The sequence below is a fragment of the Saccharomyces mikatae genome (assembly GCF_947241705.1).
Source record: "Saccharomyces mikatae IFO 1815 strain IFO1815 genome assembly, chromosome: 9".
Taxonomy (NCBI): domain Eukaryota; kingdom Fungi; phylum Ascomycota; class Saccharomycetes; order Saccharomycetales; family Saccharomycetaceae; genus Saccharomyces; species Saccharomyces mikatae.
In genome coordinates this window covers 147,215-166,973 of record NC_079264.1, presented here as the reverse complement: position 1 = coordinate 166,973, position 19,759 = coordinate 147,215, and the positions used below count along the sequence as shown (strand labels likewise).

The 19,759-nt window shown below is 38.4% G+C and overlaps 9 protein-coding genes across 9 annotated transcripts; 4 read left to right on the top strand and 5 right to left on the bottom strand.

Annotated features, from left to right (window-relative positions):
• Positions 1-181: 181 nt before the first annotated feature.
• On the top strand, positions 182-2,968 carry SEC24 (COPII subunit SEC24; the record flags this gene model as incomplete). The annotated part of the gene is made up of 1 exon (XM_056223152.1): positions 182-2,968. One exon carries the CDS (start codon positions 182-184, stop codon positions 2,966-2,968), a length of 2,787 nt encoding a protein of 928 aa, XP_056082772.1.
• A 186-nt stretch (positions 2,969-3,154) lies between these two features.
• Positions 3,155-4,288, bottom strand: HPM1 (protein-histidine N-methyltransferase; the record flags this gene model as incomplete). The annotated part of the gene is made up of 1 exon (XM_056223151.1): positions 3,155-4,288. The coding sequence occupies one exon, from the start codon at positions 4,286-4,288 to the stop codon at positions 3,155-3,157; it is 1,134 nt and encodes a 377-aa protein (XP_056082771.1).
• Positions 4,289-4,559: 271 nt separating this feature from the next.
• Positions 4,560-4,904, bottom strand: COX5B (cytochrome c oxidase subunit Vb; the record flags this gene model as incomplete). Its single annotated transcript, XM_056223150.1, has 1 exon — positions 4,560-4,904. The coding sequence occupies one exon, from the start codon at positions 4,902-4,904 to the stop codon at positions 4,560-4,562; it is 345 nt and encodes a 114-aa protein (XP_056082770.1).
• A 594-nt stretch (positions 4,905-5,498) lies between these two features.
• HOS4 (Hos4p) lies at positions 5,499-8,756 on the bottom strand (the record flags this gene model as incomplete). The annotated part of the gene is made up of 1 exon (XM_056223149.1): positions 5,499-8,756. The coding sequence occupies one exon, from the start codon at positions 8,754-8,756 to the stop codon at positions 5,499-5,501; it is 3,258 nt and encodes a 1,085-aa protein (XP_056082769.1).
• Positions 8,757-9,153: 397 nt separating this feature from the next.
• SDP1 (mitogen-activated protein kinase tyrosine protein phosphatase SDP1) lies at positions 9,154-9,783 on the bottom strand (the record flags this gene model as incomplete). Its single annotated transcript, XM_056223148.1, has 1 exon — positions 9,154-9,783. The coding sequence occupies one exon, from the start codon at positions 9,781-9,783 to the stop codon at positions 9,154-9,156; it is 630 nt and encodes a 209-aa protein (XP_056082768.1).
• A 560-nt stretch (positions 9,784-10,343) lies between these two features.
• POR2 (putative porin POR2) lies at positions 10,344-11,189 on the top strand (the record flags this gene model as incomplete). The annotated part of the gene is made up of 1 exon (XM_056223147.1): positions 10,344-11,189. One exon carries the CDS (start codon positions 10,344-10,346, stop codon positions 11,187-11,189), a length of 846 nt encoding a protein of 281 aa, XP_056082767.1.
• Positions 11,190-11,596: 407 nt separating this feature from the next.
• Positions 11,597-15,985, top strand: NUP159 (FG-nucleoporin NUP159; the record flags this gene model as incomplete). Its single annotated transcript, XM_056223146.1, has 1 exon — positions 11,597-15,985. The coding sequence occupies one exon, from the start codon at positions 11,597-11,599 to the stop codon at positions 15,983-15,985; it is 4,389 nt and encodes a 1,462-aa protein (XP_056082766.1).
• A 213-nt stretch (positions 15,986-16,198) lies between these two features.
• Positions 16,199-17,365, bottom strand: HIS5 (histidinol-phosphate transaminase; the record flags this gene model as incomplete). The annotated part of the gene is made up of 1 exon (XM_056223145.1): positions 16,199-17,365. One exon carries the CDS (start codon positions 17,363-17,365, stop codon positions 16,199-16,201), a length of 1,167 nt encoding a protein of 388 aa, XP_056082765.1.
• A 1,326-nt stretch (positions 17,366-18,691) lies between these two features.
• PRM5 (pheromone-regulated protein PRM5) lies at positions 18,692-19,642 on the top strand (the record flags this gene model as incomplete). The annotated part of the gene is made up of 1 exon (XM_056223144.1): positions 18,692-19,642. The coding sequence occupies one exon, from the start codon at positions 18,692-18,694 to the stop codon at positions 19,640-19,642; it is 951 nt and encodes a 316-aa protein (XP_056082764.1).
• Between the last annotated feature and the right edge of the window lie 117 nt (positions 19,643-19,759).

Sequence of the window (19,759 nt, the reverse complement as noted above, 5' to 3'; positions counted from 1 at the left end):
ACGGCAGAAGAAAATACCAAGTGGAAAGAACGAAAAATGAAGAAAAACAAAACTATGTAAGGAGGATGATATATCACAAAGTAGACCAAAGTCGTGATACGAGAAGCTCTTATCTGTCCCTCAGGTCTATTTCTGCTGCATTGAGATTGATATAATAAACAATTTTGAGATCACCTACGAAATGTCTCACCACAAGAAACGTGTTTACCCACAGGCTCAACTCCAATATGGACAGAATGCCACCCCTCTACAGCAGCCAGCTCAATTCATGCCTCCCCAGGATACGGCAGCAGCCGGGATGAACTATGCGCAAATGGGAATGCCATCGCAAGCTGCAATGCCACCCATGGGTCAACAACAGTTCTTAACCCCTGCTCAAGAACAGTTACATCAGCAAATCGACCAAGCCGCAACTTCTATGAACGATATGCATCTACACAATGTACCCCTAGTCGACCCGAATGCTTATATGCAGCCGCAAGTCCCTGTGCAAATGGGAACGCCCTTGCAACAACAGCAGCAGCAACAACCACTATCAACACCTGCCTATGGTCAATCTAGCGCCACAATGGGCCAAAACATGAGACCCATGAACCAGTTGTATCCGATCGATCTATTGACGGAATTGCCACCTCCAATCAACGATTTAACTCTGCCCCCCCCACCTTTGGTTATTCCTCCGGAGAAGATGTTGGTTCCGTCGGAATTGTCGAACGCGTCTCCAGATTACATCAGATCGACTTTGAATGCTGTTCCCAAAAACAGCTCCTTGTTGAAGAAGTCTAAGCTACCATTTGGGTTAGTTATAAGACCATACCAACACTTGTACGATGACATTGACCCTCCTCCATTAAATGAAGACGGGTTAATTGTCCGTTGTCGTCGTTGTCGTTCTTACATGAACCCTTTTGTCACCTTCATTGAGCAAGGTAGAAGATGGAGATGTAACTTTTGTCGCTTGGCCAATGATGTTCCAATGCAAATGGACCAGAGCGATCCGAATGACCCAAAGAGTAGATACGACAGAAGCGAAATCAAATGTGCTGTCATGGAGTACATGGCACCCAAGGAATATACTCTAAGGCAACCACCTCCAGCCACCTACTGTTTTCTGATCGATGTATCCCAGTCATCCATCAAAAGCGGGTTGTTAGCCACTACCATCAACACTCTTCTTCAGAATCTGGATTCCATTCCCAACCACGACGAAAGAACCAGGATCTCTATTTTATGTGTGGACAACGCCATTCACTACTTCAAAATCCCATTGGATTCTGAAAGTAACGAAGAATCTACCGATCAAATCAATATGATGGACATTGCGGACTTGGAGGAACCTTTCTTGCCAAGACCTAACTCCATGGTCGTATCCTTGAAGGCATGCAGAAAAAACATTGAAACTTTGTTGACCAAGATTCCTCTAATCTTTCAGTCTAATTTGATCACTAGCTTTGCGTTGGGCCCTGCTTTGAAATCAGCTTACCACTTAATTGGTGGTGTCGGTGGCAAAATAATCGTCATATCAGGTACTTTACCCAACTTAGGCATAGGGAAACTGCAAAGAAGAAACGAAAGCGGTGTTGTTAATACATCAAAAGAAACAGCCCAATTACTTTCCTGTCAAGACTCATTTTATAAAAACTTCACCATTGACTGTTCTAAAGTCCAAATCACTGTGGATTTATTCTTGGCTTCCGAAGAATACATGGATGTTGCATCATTGTCCAATTTGAGTCGTTTCACTGCTGGTCAAACCCATTTCTATCCTGGTTTCTCTGGCAAAAATCCAAATGATATTGTCAAGTTTTCTACTGAGTTTGCCAAGCATATCTCCATGGATTTCTGTATGGAAACTGTCATGAGGGCGCGTGGTTCCACAGGTTTAAGAATGACTAGATTTTATGGCCACTTTTTTAATAGGTCCTCCGATTTATGTGCATTTTCCACCATGCCAAGAGATCAATCATACTTGTTTGAAGTTAATGTTGATGAATCCATTATGGCCGACTACTGTTATATTCAGGTAGCTGTACTTTTATCTTTGAATAATAGTCAACGTAGAATTAGAATTATAACTTTAGCAATGCCAACCACAGAATCATTGGCCGAAGTATATGCATCGGCTGACCAATTGGCCATTGCCTCATTCTATAACTCAAAGGCAGTGGAAAAAGCATTGAATTCCAGTTTGGACGAGGCAAGAGTCTTGATTAATAAATCCGTTCAAGATATACTAGCCACATACAAGAAGGAAATTGTAGTATCCAACACTGCAGGTGGGGCTCCACTAAGATTATGTGCCAACTTGAGAATGTTCCCATTGCTAATGCATTCTTTGACAAAGCATATGGCATTTAGATCTGGTATTGTCCCAAGTGATCATCGTGCCTCTGCCTTGAACAATCTAGAATCACTACCATTGAAATACTTAATCAAGAACATCTATCCTGATGTCTATTCATTGCATGATATGGCTGATGAAGCTGGGCTACCAGTACAAACTGAAGATGGTGAAGCCACTGGTACAGTGGTTTTGCCTCAACCCATCAACGCTACCTCTTCATTGTTTGAAAGATACGGTCTATACTTGATTGATAACGGCAATGAATTGTTTTTATGGATGGGTGGTGATGCTGTTCCAGCATTAGTGTTCGATGTGTTCGGCACTCAGGATATCTTCGACATTCCAATTGGCAAACAAGAAATACCTGTTGTGGAAAATTCTGAATTCAACCAAAGAGTAAGAAACATTATTAACCAACTAAGAAATCATGACGATATCATCACTTACCAATCATTGTATATTGTCAGGGGTGCTTCTTTGAGTGAACCTGTTAACCATGCATCTGCTAGGGAAGTGGCAACACTGAGACTATGGGCTTCGAGTACCTTAGTAGAGGATAAGATTTTGAATAACGAAAGTTACAGAGAATTCTTACAAATTATGAAAGCTAGAATTAGTAAATGAAGTCAAAAGAAAACAATAAAATGAAGCTGTATATTTTTTTTTGACTAAATTCTTGCTTTCTGAACTTACTATGTATATTGAACAGTTATTTTAAATTTTACTTCTATATTTCTTATCTCTTTCTCATCCAGTGTTACAAATAAAAGATTAAAAATAGAAAACTTATAAACTTGAAAAAAGTACAAATTAATGAGTAATTCGATTCGTTTCAACGCATATTATTGATCTTTTTAAACCTGAATTAACTTTAAATCTTTCATACTGAATAGGCAAACCCTCCGATTTTACTCTGCTGTCCAAATAGTTTTCAAATTCAACAATGCTACCGCCAACGCCAAAATAAATATCCTTCGCCGCCACATAAGTTTGGACATCAGTTTGTGGTAATCTGTGCATGTCGAGTATTGTTTCTGCAATAACAGGCAAATTATCAGGTTGATAAATTGTTTCAGAGGTCAATGAAAGTACCTTCTTCTTATTCGATAATATTTCACGGATCAAATTACTAAATTTGCGCCCCCACGATCCTGATATAAGAACGACATGAATGTTTCTACTTTGGATATCGCTGTAAAACGCTGCCAGCAATTTTGAGGACAGAAGCAACTCTTCGCTATTTATTGGAATATTTTCACATTCATTTTTTTGTAAAGCGTACAATTCATCGATTGACAAAACTGTTTTAGCCCACGTTATAATTAAATTCGGTATTGTAACCAACCTTAATACACTAGCATTATAATCAGTTAAAACAAACTTCAAATTCTCAGATTTATCATTCCGTAGAAGAGCAGATTTAAATAGAAACTCGGAGGGCAATGCCGTCCCGCAGCCAATTTCTACAACCGCGTCAATGTTGTTGCTTGTTCTGTCAACTTTCTCGGACAATAAATCAACCAAATCAAAAGAACATTCCCATGATTTCAAACCTCCTTCATAAATATTCTTTCTCAAATCTTCAGAAGTATCACCAAGTAAAATGTCTAGCTCCGTGGAATTATGGTTAGACTGAATGTCTGTCTCCAACATTAATTGATGCTTGACGTCGAATAATTCCCTTCTGATTAATGGCTTTTTATTTATTGGGGATTGGAACTCTTCGAATGTCAATCTAACATCTTTCAGACTCTCCAATACTGTCTTTAGATCTTCCACACGTGGTTGAACAACATCAGTTTGCAACAAAAAATCAGAATCTAATGGATTGATGTAAGCCGTGGTTTTTCTGTTTCCTCTGCTGCTTTCAATGGAAATTTCAGGTTGAGCAACGAGCTCATCATCGTCAAAATCATTGGAAGTAAAGCCAAAAGAAAATGACATTTTTCAGCTACACAGAACTTCAGCTTAGCTCTCTTTTTCTTAAACCGATGATTTGAATTTTTTTTTCTTTGGAATCAATTTTTCACTTTTAGGTTTATTTTTTTTTCGAGGTATCATCACATCGATCATATTTTGAAGCTCCATAAAAACAAGTAACTCTAAAACAAAGTATTAAGATAAATGCATCGCCTACGGATCTATACATACTTAAAATCATTTTATTACACCCCGAACATGAAATATATGAGATAATGTTATTCATTTTGTCTACTTATTTAGATTGAACTTGAGAATAACCTCCCCATGGATTCGCATTTTTGGACTTCAAATATTCGTCTGATTTCAATTGCCATTCCCTGTTCATGGTTTTTGCGGTCTCAGGGTTAGCTAATAATCTTACCAAAGCAAAGATGCCAAACGAGATTCCTAACCCTAGAAAAACCCCTTTAGTTATAAACGCAACATCACCTTTACCATGCACGGGTCTCCTAGGTCCCCATTCACCATAAGATATATACCAGGCCGCTTTAATTTCATCCTTATTAAGGCTTTTCCAGGGAAGCTTTTGACGTTCTATTAAGTTATCAGCAATCTCTTTCTGTTCCAAGTTTGGCATATTTTCCCATCTTTCGGGCAAATCTGTCAATGCTGCTTTAGAAAGAGCCTTTGTTTGAATAAATCTTGTTCCAATTAGCCGTGTCCCATTGACAAAAGAAGTACGCAACACTGCAAACTGGTTTTTGTAAACCCTGACGTTAGTAAACAAATAATACTTGCACTAGTCGAAAATGAACTAAGCAATTTACACATACTTTTCGTAGTGAATCTATGACGTTATCCCATTGTAGATATTTCCTGCAAGGAATAATAAAAAAGGGAATAATGAACCTATTGTTTGATGCAACAATAATATATAAGGCTTCTTATTTAAGGAATACTCTATTGTTTTTCGTCTTTTGCACGGTATTTTCTAAACCCCTCAGGCATTTTTAAGGGGTTTTTGACAAATACTTTTCAAGCACTAGTCATATATCAAATAATAGGAAAAAAACTGAAGAATATAAAAATCGGTAATAATAATAATAATAATAATAATAATAATAATAATAACAAAATAGTACAATTGTGCAGACACATGAACGTAAACAATAACTGATGTATGGAAAACAGAAGTGTGTATAGACATGCACCAGTAAGTCGATAAATCTCTTTACCAAAGTGGCTCCCTTGATGTCTGCTGAAGAATGGAAGATATGCACATACGGTGTTGAAATTTAACTGGCAGCTCTCGCGGTACTTTTATACAACGTCTTTTACGTATTGGTTGTTGCGATTCATTGACTTTATCGTTTCTTAGGTGTGTAAACTCGTTTATAGATATTTGAATCATATTGTCTTCAATTTCCTTCCTTTTTGTGGGGTCTTTAATATCAACGTTATCCCACTTAATCCATGACATGGGCAAATTGATGAACTTTCTGTATTCCAAAAGTTCGTACCCAATCTTTGTATCTAAATCAACGCCATCGAAATTTACTACAAATCTTTTGTTGTACTTCATATCACTTTTGTCATCATCATAGCTACCTCCGTACAAAAAAATGAATTTAAGCATATTCCAAAGTGAAGACAAATTTTTAGGGTCAACAGGAAACTTCTCAAACATTGGTTGATTGTCCTTTGAGAGCAAATTCATGTCCTTCAATAATATTGTTATTTGTAAATCAAGCACGAGTTTATTGTTCTTTTCATCTATGAAATAATAAAGCGGTAGAAATCTCTTATAATCGTGTTTATCATTGAAGTTGATGATCTTCAATCCTAACGGATATAGGTCCCTTACGGCCCGTCTATAGGAAATTTCTTCCAATTCTTTTTCCCTCTCCATTTGTTTGGCTTTCTCCAAAGTAGCTTTTTCCAGTCTTTCCATTTCTAAAACTCGCTGCTTCTCTTGTTCTTCGATCCTTTTCTTTTCATCTTCGGCTAACTTTTGCAGTAATTCCTGTTCTTTCTTTCTTTTCTTCTCTAATCTTTTCTTCCTGTACTCCTCTTCTTCTTTTAGCCTTGTTTCCCTCTCATCAGCAGTTTCTTCATGAATTTTGTTCATTTCTACAGACTTAATTTTCCTAGGAGAGTGAGGTTCCATAGTAAGTGGTGAAACGCTTTTTGCTTTTTCTTCATCTTGCAAAACAATTGCCTTACGTTTTTTCCAGTCAAGTGGATATTGAATAGCATCATTTTCATTTTCTGCTGGTCTCGTATTTGAATTGGAAGCAATAGAATTCTTGACATTATATTCATCACCCAGGCCATCATCTGCGAGGTCGGGAATTCCAGCATCATCGTCATTGTCTTCGATCTTAGGTGTGACACATCTTCGACTCGTTAAAATGGGCGACTGCAATTTTTCTTTCCTCTTTCCATGTGTCTCTTGATTATACGTTTCGATATCCTCCTCATTATCATTATCATTACTACTACTATTGATATTGTCCGAGTGTTTTTTCCGATGGTTATTCATGGCACTTTCAATCAATTGAATCTCCTCACTGTTTGTTATCCCCATTAAGCTGTTTTTGGCATAGTACAAAGCGGTATGTCCCTTTTTATCCCTTTTAGTTGGGTCTGCCCCTGCTTCTAATAGCAGTTTAACGGTTCCAAGATGCCCACGACCAACAGCCATCATTAGTGCAGATGTTTTGCTGTCTCTTGAAGTTTGATTAACTGGAAACCCAAATGCCAAAAAGATACTTGTAATATCTTCATGGCCATACTTAACACTTTCAAAAAAAGACTTTAGATCTATCTTACCACCATTTTCTACATATGTACCGACATATGGTAAATGACCCTCCTTTGAAGCTTTAAATAACTTTTCTTTACCTGCTTTAGAAGTAACATCCGTCCAATAAAACTCCTCCTCTGGAGCTTTTTCGTCAATATTAGAGAACGTAGCAGGGGGGTCAGCAGCTTTTTTGTTATCGGTTCTTGCACTATCATCAAAATGTGAACGATCCGTTATATGCGTATTGTTGTCAGTATTGGACATGTCTTTGTGAGGTCCTGTGCCATTGGTCCATTTTTTGGCGGCTACACTTAATCTTTTCTTTATTTCGCGTAATATTTTTTGATCTTCTTCATCGTCAAATTCAGATTCATCATCTACAGATTCGAAGGCAGTCAAGCCTTTGGCATTACGTATGGTTGGGTCCGCACCATTTTTAAGGAGATATTTGACAACATCTAAATGGCCATTGGCGGAGGCATCAATTAGAGGGGTATCACCAAACATTTCGATAGACTTAATGTTTACATCCGCACCATTCTTTATCAAAAGTTCTACAATTTCAATATGACCTTGCAAGGCTGCTTCATGCAACGCTGTATTACCAGCATTGTCCTGGTCATTAATATCGTAACTGCCTTCTTCAATCATGTTCTTTACCACGTCAAATTTACCCTTGTCACAAGCAATTTGTAGCCTTGTTCTACCACCAGAATCCCTATAAATACCTTTTTTCTGTTTGGGACGTTTGGGAATAGCTATATGAGAATTTTTGTGACCGTCGTTAGTCTTGGCAATAGTGCCCTCTTTAGCATTCTGTGCTGGTGAAGAACTCATACTGGTGACATTTCTGTTAGCCTCTTTGATAGGAGAAGAACCACCTTTAAATAAGCTACTCGATAAGGCAATATTCTTGCTATCGTCAATATCTGATAGCTCGGAATCTGATTCATTATTAAACATGGAGCTTGTGGTTGTATCAAGTTGGTCACCCCTAACCAGCTTGCGACGGCCTGGTTTAATCGGAGAATTTGGTGCCGTTGGATCGTCACTCCCCACATCATCTGTATCCTTATCTGAATCACTATATTCTATGTCTCTTTCCTCATCGCCTGGTTCCGTTACGTTTTTTTCGAGAACCTCATCGCTTAAATCTTCTTCTTCAACGGCTCCCAAGCCCTCTTCTTGAATGAAATCGTCCACAGTTTTCCTCTTTGGCTCTTTTAACATCGCTCGTAGCTGGTCTCTTGAAAAAGGTTGATGGCTTTGAATATCGATATTACGTACATTGGATGATGAAGAAGTCGTCGCTCGGCTTACCTGGCTCATTTTTCCATTCGTTTCTGATAGACCGTTGAGACGATCGTTCTGGCTTACTTCTCGTTCATGTGAGCTTGCATCGTTTTGCTGGATCGGAGCTTCGGAGTCCTTTGCACTTAAATTATCTGGAGTACCATCAGGGATACTCGCATCCGTTGTATGCAACGACACGGCCTTGTCTTGAAGTTTACGATTTGTATCTTCCGACAATAGTTCTTTCCGTCTCTGCTCACTGACAGTATCTTCTTCTGGTGTTTTTTGTTTAGATATCTTTTCCAGCTCTTCCAGTCTCGTAGTGACGTTTGACAGATAGCTACTCAGGGATCTTTTCTTTAGCGGCTGTTTCGTATTGCTGTCATTCATATCGACATGAATCTCTATGCCAATTCCTCTTTCTCACATATACTGAGGTCCTTTTGTTGCTTTGTGTAACTTTCTACATTGTTTTCTCAATACTACAATGATTTGGTGTCTTTAAATAAAACGTATTACCCGGAAAGATACTTACAAAGAATCACACCTCAACAACTCTAAGTTATTAAAAGCACCATGCGAGCCCAATATCTGCTTTGTTACAGTTTGACATTCAGTCCTGTCCAGGTCTAAAATGCCAAACGACCCTGAACAAAAGATAGTAGAATTTAAACATAACACAAAAAACACAAAAAGTACAGAAGTAGTTATGAAGTACGCAAGAAAGAAAACAGACACAATGAGTCTTAGTGTGTCCTTGTCGCAGACCAATCATTTCTTGGATTTCTCACGGTAGTTTTCTATAATCGTTAGTCTTCAGATTAGTCTTCGCGTTGAGAGCGACTTCCCATTCCATCAGCTGGAACATAAGCCCCATGGGAGGGCTTATCTTGCCTGCCCTTGACTTCAGCAAATCGTATGCATGTCTCAGGCTCAAGTGATGGTATTTCATGATGTATGCAATCACTAGCGTCGCGGACCTCGACAGTCCGCACTGGCAATGTATCAGTATCTTCTCTCTTTTCACTGCGGCTGTGTGTATGATGGTGGTCAAAGAGGGCAGGTCTGTCGCAATCTGAGAATCATGCCTCCATTGGTAGTGATGGTACTCGATAGCAGGAACTTGCATTTGTAAGTCGGGTGTTTCTCCAGCGACGTTGATAACCACACCGAAGGACGAAAGTTCCTTCACTGTAGGCTCTGAATAAAGGTAGATACTCTCCGGGATAACAAGCAATGGGCCTTTGGGATAGTTTTTGTACACGTTCAATTCCGGACAAGGTACGTCTTCACAGTCTTCGTCCACTCGTCTTCCGTCCATATTTCTGCGATTTGTAGCCAACAAGGGCAGACAGGGCTTTTGGCCACTTGTGGATGTAAAGTTTGGTGTTCGCGTTGGCGATGTGTATATGTTCATGCTATGTTGTGGATACGGTGGTGCAGCCGTACGTGTTACTGTCAGCGTAAGATAATATTTCCAACTCTGCTGCTGATCTTGTCTCACCGTCCTTTTATACTCACCAGTATACCATAATAGGGATAAGAATAGATTAAGGTTATACCTGCGGTCGCCCAAATAGGCAACCCTCTATTCCAGAAGGGGAGTTGCCAAGGCCGCGCCGTACGACATAAAAACCCTTTTCCATCTGGAAGATTTTGTTCTGTTTTAATAATACGCACTATATGGGGCTACAATGGGGTGCATGACCCCTGTGGAAAAGAAAGTTTTGAGGCCAAATGCCAATTCGTACATATACACCTGAGTTAATCTTCTTCTATGCTGCTAGTGAGCTTCCACCTCTTTGCACAAACGCTGTCTAACTCGCATATTGAAAAGCGCTTGTAGTATCTCTTTCTTTTTTCCGCTTCCTATTTGAGAAAGTAGAGAAAAAGAAAAAAGAGTAAAAGTAAGGAAGCTCTATTGTTTTCTCGAGCAGAGAGACGGTGTGGTGGGACAAAGATCAAAGCTTATTTACGATGGTACAACCTTTTTTCAACGATATATCTAGGGATATAAATGGTCTTTTAAACAGGGACTTTTTCCATGCCAGCCCGTTAGCTTTGAATGTTTCGACGACTACAGAAAATGGAATGAGTTTTAGTCTTAAGGGAAAGCAGACTGTTAAAGAAGGCCCTATTCAAACCAGCGTAGAAGGTCGGTTTTACGACAAGAAGGAGGGGGTGTCATTTTCTCAGAGTTGGTCGAATCAGAACAGGTTGAATACAAGACTTGAGTTTTCCAAGATTGCACCCGGTTGGAAAGGTGATGTGAATGCATCTTTGACTCCGCAGGCGATCAAGAACGCTAAGATCAATCTGAGCTATGCCCAAAAATCTTTTACCACGAGGAGTTCTGTAGACATTCTGCAGCCTAAGGATTTTGTCGGCAGTTTGACTGTTGGTCACGGCAGGTTTGTTGGCGGCAGCGAGGTTGCTTACGACCTGCTCGGCAGGTCATTAGCACGCTATGCCATGTCAATCGGGTACCTTTCCAGGGACTATTCATTTGTTTTGTCTACTAATAATAGGCAGTGCGCCATAGCCTCGTTCTTTCAAAATATTGATCGTTGTCTGCAAGTAGGAGCCCGAGCCACTTTGCAATCGAAGACAAGCTCGAACATGAACATTGAGTTCGTCACCAGATATGCGCCAGATCCCACCTCACAAGTTAAGGCGAAGATTGCAGACTCAGGCTTGACTACACTGTCATATAAGCAAAATTTGAATAAAAGCATTTCTTTAGGAATAGGTATGTCTTTCAATGTGTTACAGCTGGCCGAGCCAGTTCACAAATTAGGCTGGTCTTTATCCTTTTCAGCTTAAGTCAAGTTTTCTGTGGACATCACTTCCCAATTAAATGTCTTTTCCACTATTTGTTCAGTTCCGTTAATAACGTATATAGAATATATACGCAGCATAGAACATTGGCATCGCTATTTTCATCGCGAGCCACGGCCAGAATTTTGTATGGTTCAATCAAAGAGAAAAAAAGTCGAAGAGCCCAATAACGACTACACGTATGAACTGAAGAATAGAATGGGTTAGGAAGTTGCATTCAAGCTAGTTTACTCTATTGTGCATATACTCCACTTCTATCCATATTTTTTTGGGTAATCTAATCTTTATCGCAGCTTTTTAATAAAGGTTTTGTGTGCGGCCCTAATTTCATTACTACAATTGTAGCAGATAAACACATAAATATAGATATATTGACTACGAACGCAATAAATATGTCTTCTTTAAAAGATGAAGTGCCCACCGAGACTTCAGAAGACTTTGGTTTCAAGTTCTTAGGTCAAAAACAAATTTTGCCTTCCTTTAACGAAAAGTTGCCATTTGCATCGTTACAGAACCTCGATATCTCAAACCGTTATTCTTTATTCATTGCTGCTTCTGGTAATAAGGTGGTAGTCGGTGATTTGCAATTGCTAAGAGATCATATCACTTCTGACTCTACTCCTTTAACGTTCAAATGGGAGAAAGAAATCCCAGGTGTAATATTTGTATGTTTCTGTGATGATCAGGCTCTGGTAGCAACAGAAAGTACATTATACTCAATAGATTTGGACGCTTTCAGCGAATTCCAAACAGCCTTTTCTTTTGAGAGCCCAGCTTCTCAATTAAAATATATTAACAACACTTTAATGATTTTAAATTCAAATAATGATTTAACAGCACTAGATTTAGGAACAAAATCAACTAATCAATTGGTACAAAATGTATCTTCTTTTGATGTAGCAGGGACACAATTGATTGTTTTACAAAAGGATAGAAGGTTTCAAAGTTTCATGTGGCGAAATGGCACGCTGGGTAAGAAATTCGAGTTCTCTATACCGTCAGAGTTGGAGGAGTTCTCAATAGAAGAATACGCTCCTTTGAATATCACTATACTTTCTCCACAGATTTTTTTTGCTGTATTTGGTAACACCGTTGCAGAGACTGATGAAGAGGTTTCGTACGATCAAAAAATGTTTATTATAAAGTACATGGATGGCAACGCCTTATTCCAAGAAACTTTTGATATTACACCTCCATTTGGTGAAATCGTAAGATTTCCGTATGTATACAAAGTCACTTTATCAGGTTTGATCAAGCCTGCGGTAAACGTAAATATACTTGCATCATCATGTTCAAGTGAAGTAAGTATATGGGATTCAGAAGAAGTTATCGAACCTTCTCAGGATGCTGAGCGAGCAGTACTACCCATCAGTGAGGAAACAGATAGGGACACTAATCCAATAGGTGTGGCAGTCGATATCGCCACTTTAGGCACTATTTCAGAACCATGTTCTGGTGTTGATACAATAGAAAAATTACCGCTCATTTACATACTGAATAACGAAGGTAGTTTACAGATAGTAGGACTGTTTCACGTGGCAGCAATTAAAGGCGGTTATTATAGTATTAATATTGATTCTCTAGAAAATGAAAGATCCCGCTCTCCTGCACCAGAAAAAATCACTGTTGTTGAGCAGGGAAAAGAAGAAGAAAAGAAGGAGCAAGAAAAAGAGAAAGATATTCAATTAAACAATTCTTCACCGGACAATCCGTTTGTATCAACAAATACATCGGGTTTCAGTTTTCTCAAGAAACAGCCAACGACTGTCAGCAATTTGCAATCCCAAAGTTCTTCGGCCTTTGGTGCCCCTTCATTTGGATCATTGCCGTTTTCATTTGACTCGTCATCAACGCCATCTGTTAAATCCGGTACAGCACCCACAAACCAAAATACTACAGGTGCTTCTTTTGCTAAACCAGTGTTTGGTAAACCTGCATTCGGAACTGTTTCCAAAGAAACATCAACCTCTGGATCTGCCTTTGGTAAACCTGCATTCGGAACTGTTTCCAAGGAAACATCAACCTCCGGATCTGCCTTTGGTAAACCCTCTTTTGGTACACCTTCATTTGGTTCTGGAATTTCAGCTGATCAACCATCTAGCTCTGGTTCTGCCTTTGGTAAACCTTCTTTTGGTAAACCTTCTTTTGGCACTCCTTCATTTGGCAATCCTTCATCCGACTCTGAAAAAGTGTTTGCAGAGCCATCTACTCCTAGCTCTGCCTTTGGTAAACCCTCTTTTGGTACATCTGCATTCGGAACTGCTTCCAGTGATACAACTGATTCTGGATCTGTGTTTGGAAAGCCTGCATTTGGTTCATCACCTCTTGTATCAAGTTCTACCGATCCAAAGCCTGCATTTAGTAGTTTGAACCAAGCAAGTCCGACGTCGCCTTTACCATCCTCTGATGACGAAAGCGAAGATGAACTGAAGAGCGATACACACCCTTTTTCAACACCTTTTGATGCCAAATTCAACGCATCTGATAAGTCAAATATTAATTCCGGTGGTTTTGGAAGCTCTTCCTTCGGATCTAATTTTTCAAAAGCTTTAAACTCAATTGATTCCGACACGCCTTTCAAATTTGGTACTCAGGCTTCGCCTTTTTCTTCACAGTTGGGAAATGAATCACCATTCAGCTCATTTAAAAAGGAGAACATTAAAAGTGAATCTTTAGATAATGGCTCACCTAGTGAAGTTAATGATAGTGACCAACACGAAAATAATAGTTCAGGGTTAAGCGGTAACGATTTAACAGATTCTACCGTTGAACAAACACCCTCTACCAGATTAACAGAGATATCTTCAGACGTGAATAGCGAAGCTATTGAGGAAGAAATACCAAAATCCTCCATTGGAAAGTTAACGGAAACTATTAAAAAAAGCGCTAATATTGACATGAATAGTTTGAAGAATCCTGTATTTGGAAATCAGGTGAAAGCAAAATCTGAATCACCGTTCTCAGCATTTGCAACAAATATCAGTAAACCAAGCTCTACTACGCCTGCTTTCTCGTTTGGCAATTCTACGATAAACAATAGTAAGACATTTACAACTTTACCTTCTTCTGAAGTGGTATCTTCTCCGTCAACGGAAGAAAAAGCCAATAAGGAAACTAGTAAAAAAGATTCTACAACGTTCAAGAGTGAGGAGAATCCATTTTTGCCCAGGAGAGAAGAGAACAGTAAGAAAAATTCTCAAGAGCATAGTAGTCAAGAAACTGAAGACACTAGTTTTGTAACAGGAGGAGAAAAATCAGATGCAGCTTCCCAACAAATCTTCGACATCGCCAAACAGGACCAAACTTTAGCAGCAGAGGATGTTAATATTGACGAAAGAAGCAAAATGGAATCCGAAGACAATCAGCATGTTGAGGTTGATAATCATAACGAACCTACGGAAATAAAGGAAACTTTAACGAATGATAAAGAGATCGAACAACGAAGGCAAGAAGTACAACGTAATGAAGTCAGTTTGGAAAGAGGAGGAGAAAAAGAAGGTTCTTGGCCAGATATGGCAGGAAAGGAAATTGAAGATGATCACTCTGTCGAAGAAATTGCGAGTCAACATAATAGTGAAATTAAAGGATCTGATGATGACATGTTACTGAACAGTGACCGCGATGAAAGTATATCTGAATCTTACGATAGGTTAGAAGATATTAATACTGATGAGCTGCCCCATAGTGGGGAAAATGATGCGGAAACTTCCGCTGATTTTGACGTTCAAACATCAATAGAAGAAAATTATGCAGAATCTGGTGTACAAACTGATCTTTCAGAAAGTTGTCAAGAAAACGAAGTTCAAACAGACGCTATACCTGTAAGACATCACTATACACAAACTGTTGAAAAGGAAGCAGTTAATAGTGGCTTTCAAACGGACCCTGTCGAAACATGCAATTTTTCCGTTCAGGCATTTGAGGATGATGAGAACTATCTAGCTGAACAATGTAAACCAGAGAAATTAAAAGAATATTACACTGGTGCAAAGGTATCTGCCATTCCTTTTGTTTCACAAAATTCAACTTTAAGACTGATTGAAAGTACATTTCAAATGGTCGAAGCTGAATTTACTGTCCTGAAGGAAAACATCCAGAGTATGGATAGTTTTTTTACTGATCAGTCAAATGTTCCTTTGGAAACACGTACACTTCGATCTGTTAACAACATTTACACCTGGAGAATACCAGAGGCTAAAACTCTATTAAATTTTCAAAAAGACATCAAGTCGGAACATACACAAGAAACAAATTCACGTGTTCAAGATCTGAAAGAAAAAGTTTCAAATTACATTAAGAAGGATATCACAAAGATGAGCGAGAATATCATCAATATAAAAGAGGAGTACTTATTTCTAACTCATTTAAACGGCGCTTCGAGCGAATACGTTAAAGATCTCAGTACGCACCAATTTAGGATGCAAAAGTCACTACGTCGAAAGTTATCTAACGTGTCTGCAAAAATTAATCATACCGAAGAATTGCTGAACATCTTGAAATTGTTTTCTGTAAAGTATAAGAGATTGGATGAAAATCCATTAGTGACCAAATTAGCTAAAGAATCCCTCGCACGTGATGGTCTATTACAGGAAATTAAATTATTGCGTGAGGAAGTGAGTAAGTTACAATTGGAAGAAAAGGATAAAAAAACTTCATCATTGACACCATCCTCTTCACTTACTAAGGATATGAAAGGATTCAAAATAGTGGAAGTTGGGCTAGCAATGAATACAAAAAAACAAATTGGCGACTTTTTCAAAAATTTGAACCTGGCTAAATAATGGTATATAACTGTATATACTTTATTTGATGCTGTCAGGATTTAATCTATCATTTATAATTGAGAAGTACTGGATTAGAGGAAAATTAAGGTTGCATGAAATTCATTAAGTCAATATCATTCATAAAAGTGGTACCAACATTGATCACATGTAAGGACGAAAGATGATTTTATATAAAGATAAATATGTAAAGTCGACATATATTGCCTCAGACTAATTTGATTGCTCTTTGGCCAACCTATACAGCGTCTCTTTGAAATATTTTATCAAATTTGTGTTTTCCTCATGAGTCCCAACGGTAATTCTCAAACACCCGGAACAACCTAACTCATTACCTCTAAATCTAACGACAACACCAGATCGAGTGGCCAATTGATAGTACAGCTTCTTTGCCAAGGCATTGTCACCGCCATTGATTCGTATTAATAGAAAATTTGCATCCAATCCGCCAACATATTGGTCATCAACATAATCCAAAGAAGTCAGCTCCTTTAAGAGACGCATTTTCTCTTCATTGATCACCTTGGAAGTGGCTTCCATCTTTCTCAAATTGCTCTCTTGAACTGCCTTTAGTGCATACTCAGATGCCAGAGAGGAAATGTTATAAGGTGCTTTCATTGCATTTAAAATCTTAGCTAACTCTGCTGTTGCATATGTCATACCCAACCTAATACCGGCTAAACCAAAAGACTTGGACAAAGTTTGCAAAGTAACCAAGTTAGGATACTTGGTGACTAGTGGAGCAGTAGAACCGCCGCAAAAATCTACATAGGCTTCGTCAACAACAACTATTCCGTTATCCCATTTCTGTAAGACCTCTTCGATCAAACACGTCTTGATCTTGGCCCCTGTTGGATTACCTGGTGAGGTAGCAAACATTATTTTAATTAGGGGATCATTATTCAAAATGGTTAAAACAGCCTCGGTATTCATTTGAAAAGAGTTGTCAGAAACAGTTAAAGGACATTGAACAACTTCTACGTCATTAATGTTTGCACAAACTGAATACATAGAATAGGTTGGTGGTAGAACTAGAATTTTTTCTTTTCCAGGAACGCAACAGGCTCTTATAATAGCATCAATACTTTCGTCAGATCCCACACCTAGACACAAATTGTCAGCACTCAAAGGCTTTACGGTAGGGTCATTTAAATAACTACTGGTTTCGTTTCTGTACGCGGTCATTGCGGTTTTGAATTTCAATTGGTGAGGGTCCGGATAACGATGTAAATTAGTCTCGTTTAACTCAATTTGAGTAGGCCCATGGGCATTTTCATTGGCGTCTAGCAATATACCCTCAGTAAAGTCATCTCTTGCGCAACGATAAGGCTCCAAGTTATAAATCTTTGGTCTGACAATTCTTTTTAAATCAAAAACCATAGTGTAATTCTAATATGTACGACGCACGTCCAACTGCTTGAGTAAGAACCAAACTGAAAGTAGGGGACGAAAAGACTATTTCAATCCATTGAATAGTATAATTAGGTATCTACATATAACTTTTTTAGCTTATATAACATGAGAGATAATATATACAAAAAATCAGGGTAAGCGTCCTAAGGTGAAGTGAGTCAGTTGGTCTGAGAAAGAAAACGCTCGTTCCACCACTACACCAATAGCTAACGAAAACTGCTACTTTAGTCACTCCAAGCTTCATTCGACGGGAAGAAATTGACTCACGGCAACGAACTTTGGATTAGTCATTTAATATTACAATTCTTGACTCCTTTTTCCCAATCGTAGTATCACCCGGATTATGGTCACATGACTAAATAGTTCATGATAAACCAAGAGTTTCTGAATTAGTTAATTCTTAACTGAGAACTTTTAATGTAGCTTGTCGCGGCTTTCTTGATCATCACTTAAAATTTATTTACTATCCATTGTCACTAAAGCATATATTTGGAAATGGAGCAGTAGATAATTGTAACTTTCAAGTGCGTTCCCATCCAGAGTAACGGGTGCTTTGTTGGCTAGATTCTTCTGAATGATTCGTTTGCGTCTGATATATTCGTTCACTGATATGTAGTTCCGATGTTAGTAAAAATAGCCAGATGATCTTTCGGGCATTTTTCAAGTGTCGAGCGCACGGCATGATATAAAATAGACCATTTTCTGGCGAAAAGAATTTTAACGGTACCCTTTTGGCAGAGATATCATCGAGGTGTGTAGTCAAAGTTGGCTGGAATACTGTAATGCGAACAAAATTAAAAACTTCTTTTTTTTTTGGGATGTCTGTATTACACGTCTGCAAGTGATTTACCTTTGTTTTTAATTCTTCTTTCCGCGACAGACCCAAAGAGGCAAAGAACGCTTATGGAAGAGCGGCGGAACATATGGCGCAAAGTGTCACTTTCCGATCCAAAAAAATAATCGGCGACGTTGTGCGGGCTTTTCTAAAGGAAAGAAAGTTTATTTCTTCTTTACTCTCTCTTGTCTAGGAATTTTATATTGCTCTTGAAACAATTTTGTCACACATTCTAAAAATAAAGTGAAAATTAAGAAAACGGAGAATGAAAAAAGGAATTTCGTTATTGAAAGGAATGCAGTGAGAATATTGGCAAGATATTGATATATTAGCTCAATCATTCAATAAAACTCATCGTCACAGAAAATATAGCAATAATAATAGTGATCGGCCATAAGAAATCGCATCAATTTTAGAAGTTTAATAGAGACGAAATAAGTTCAAATTGAAACACAAGAATGACAAAAATTACTATTTCCAAGAGAGGGCTACCAAAGTTAACCACAGCTACATCATCGACTGCTGCCTCTTCAACGACAACTGCAGTTTCTTCTTCCTCTCCTTCATTTCTTTCGTCAAACTCTACATCATCATCCATCATCCCAAATATTACTCCACCCTCTAAAAATGGCAATCCATATATTCTAGATTCCAGTAGTATGCCCAACGGAACAGTATTTATTATCGTGGGAGCCATTGCAGGAGCAATTTTTTTAGCAATCTTACTATGGTGGGTAATGGTAACCTACTCTTCGCGTAGGTTGACTAGAAGCGTTCAGGATTATGAGTCAAAAATGTTTTCCACACAGCATACCCAAACTTACGGCGACTCCCCATATTTGGATCATTCTGCTCAGGATAATTCACAAGGTAACGTAAATATCCACGATAGTGATGAGTATCATGGAAATAAGGACGAATCGGCTAAAAATGTACTTATTCCGTACAATATTAATGAGAAGGTACTTTCAAGTAATTTTGAAAGGCCATTATCTTCCATAGTATCTGCGTCGAATAGAAATTCTTTATTCATTTCACCAACAGGTGATATCCTAAACAAAACAAGGTTATCCAAACTATACCAGGAAACCCCACAATTGCTACAAAAACCCTTGATTGCCAAAAGCAGTAATTTATCCTCCAGTTCTTTAGTCTCTACAATTTCATCATCATCGCTATCGTCGCTCGATAACAATAACGACAACGAGAAAAGAATGGGGGAAGACATAAGAAAGCCTGCAAAAATTGCCGCCTCTCCAAGTCGCAAGCTACTGAATTCGCCTGAAAGTGACACTAGTTCGAGCAGCAGATCGAACAATGGAAACCTGCTAAACATACAGTCTAAAAGGAAAGTCACGCCTTCTACGTATTTGGAACATATGCTAGAGGGGGAAAGACAGGATGAGTAAGTATATTGGTTTTTTTAATTTTATCTTTTCTTAAAGCAGTAGTAATAATTACATAAAAAATATAAAATAGTAGGAGATTATTGGTTTCTCTAACTTATTATACATTATTCGTTTAGT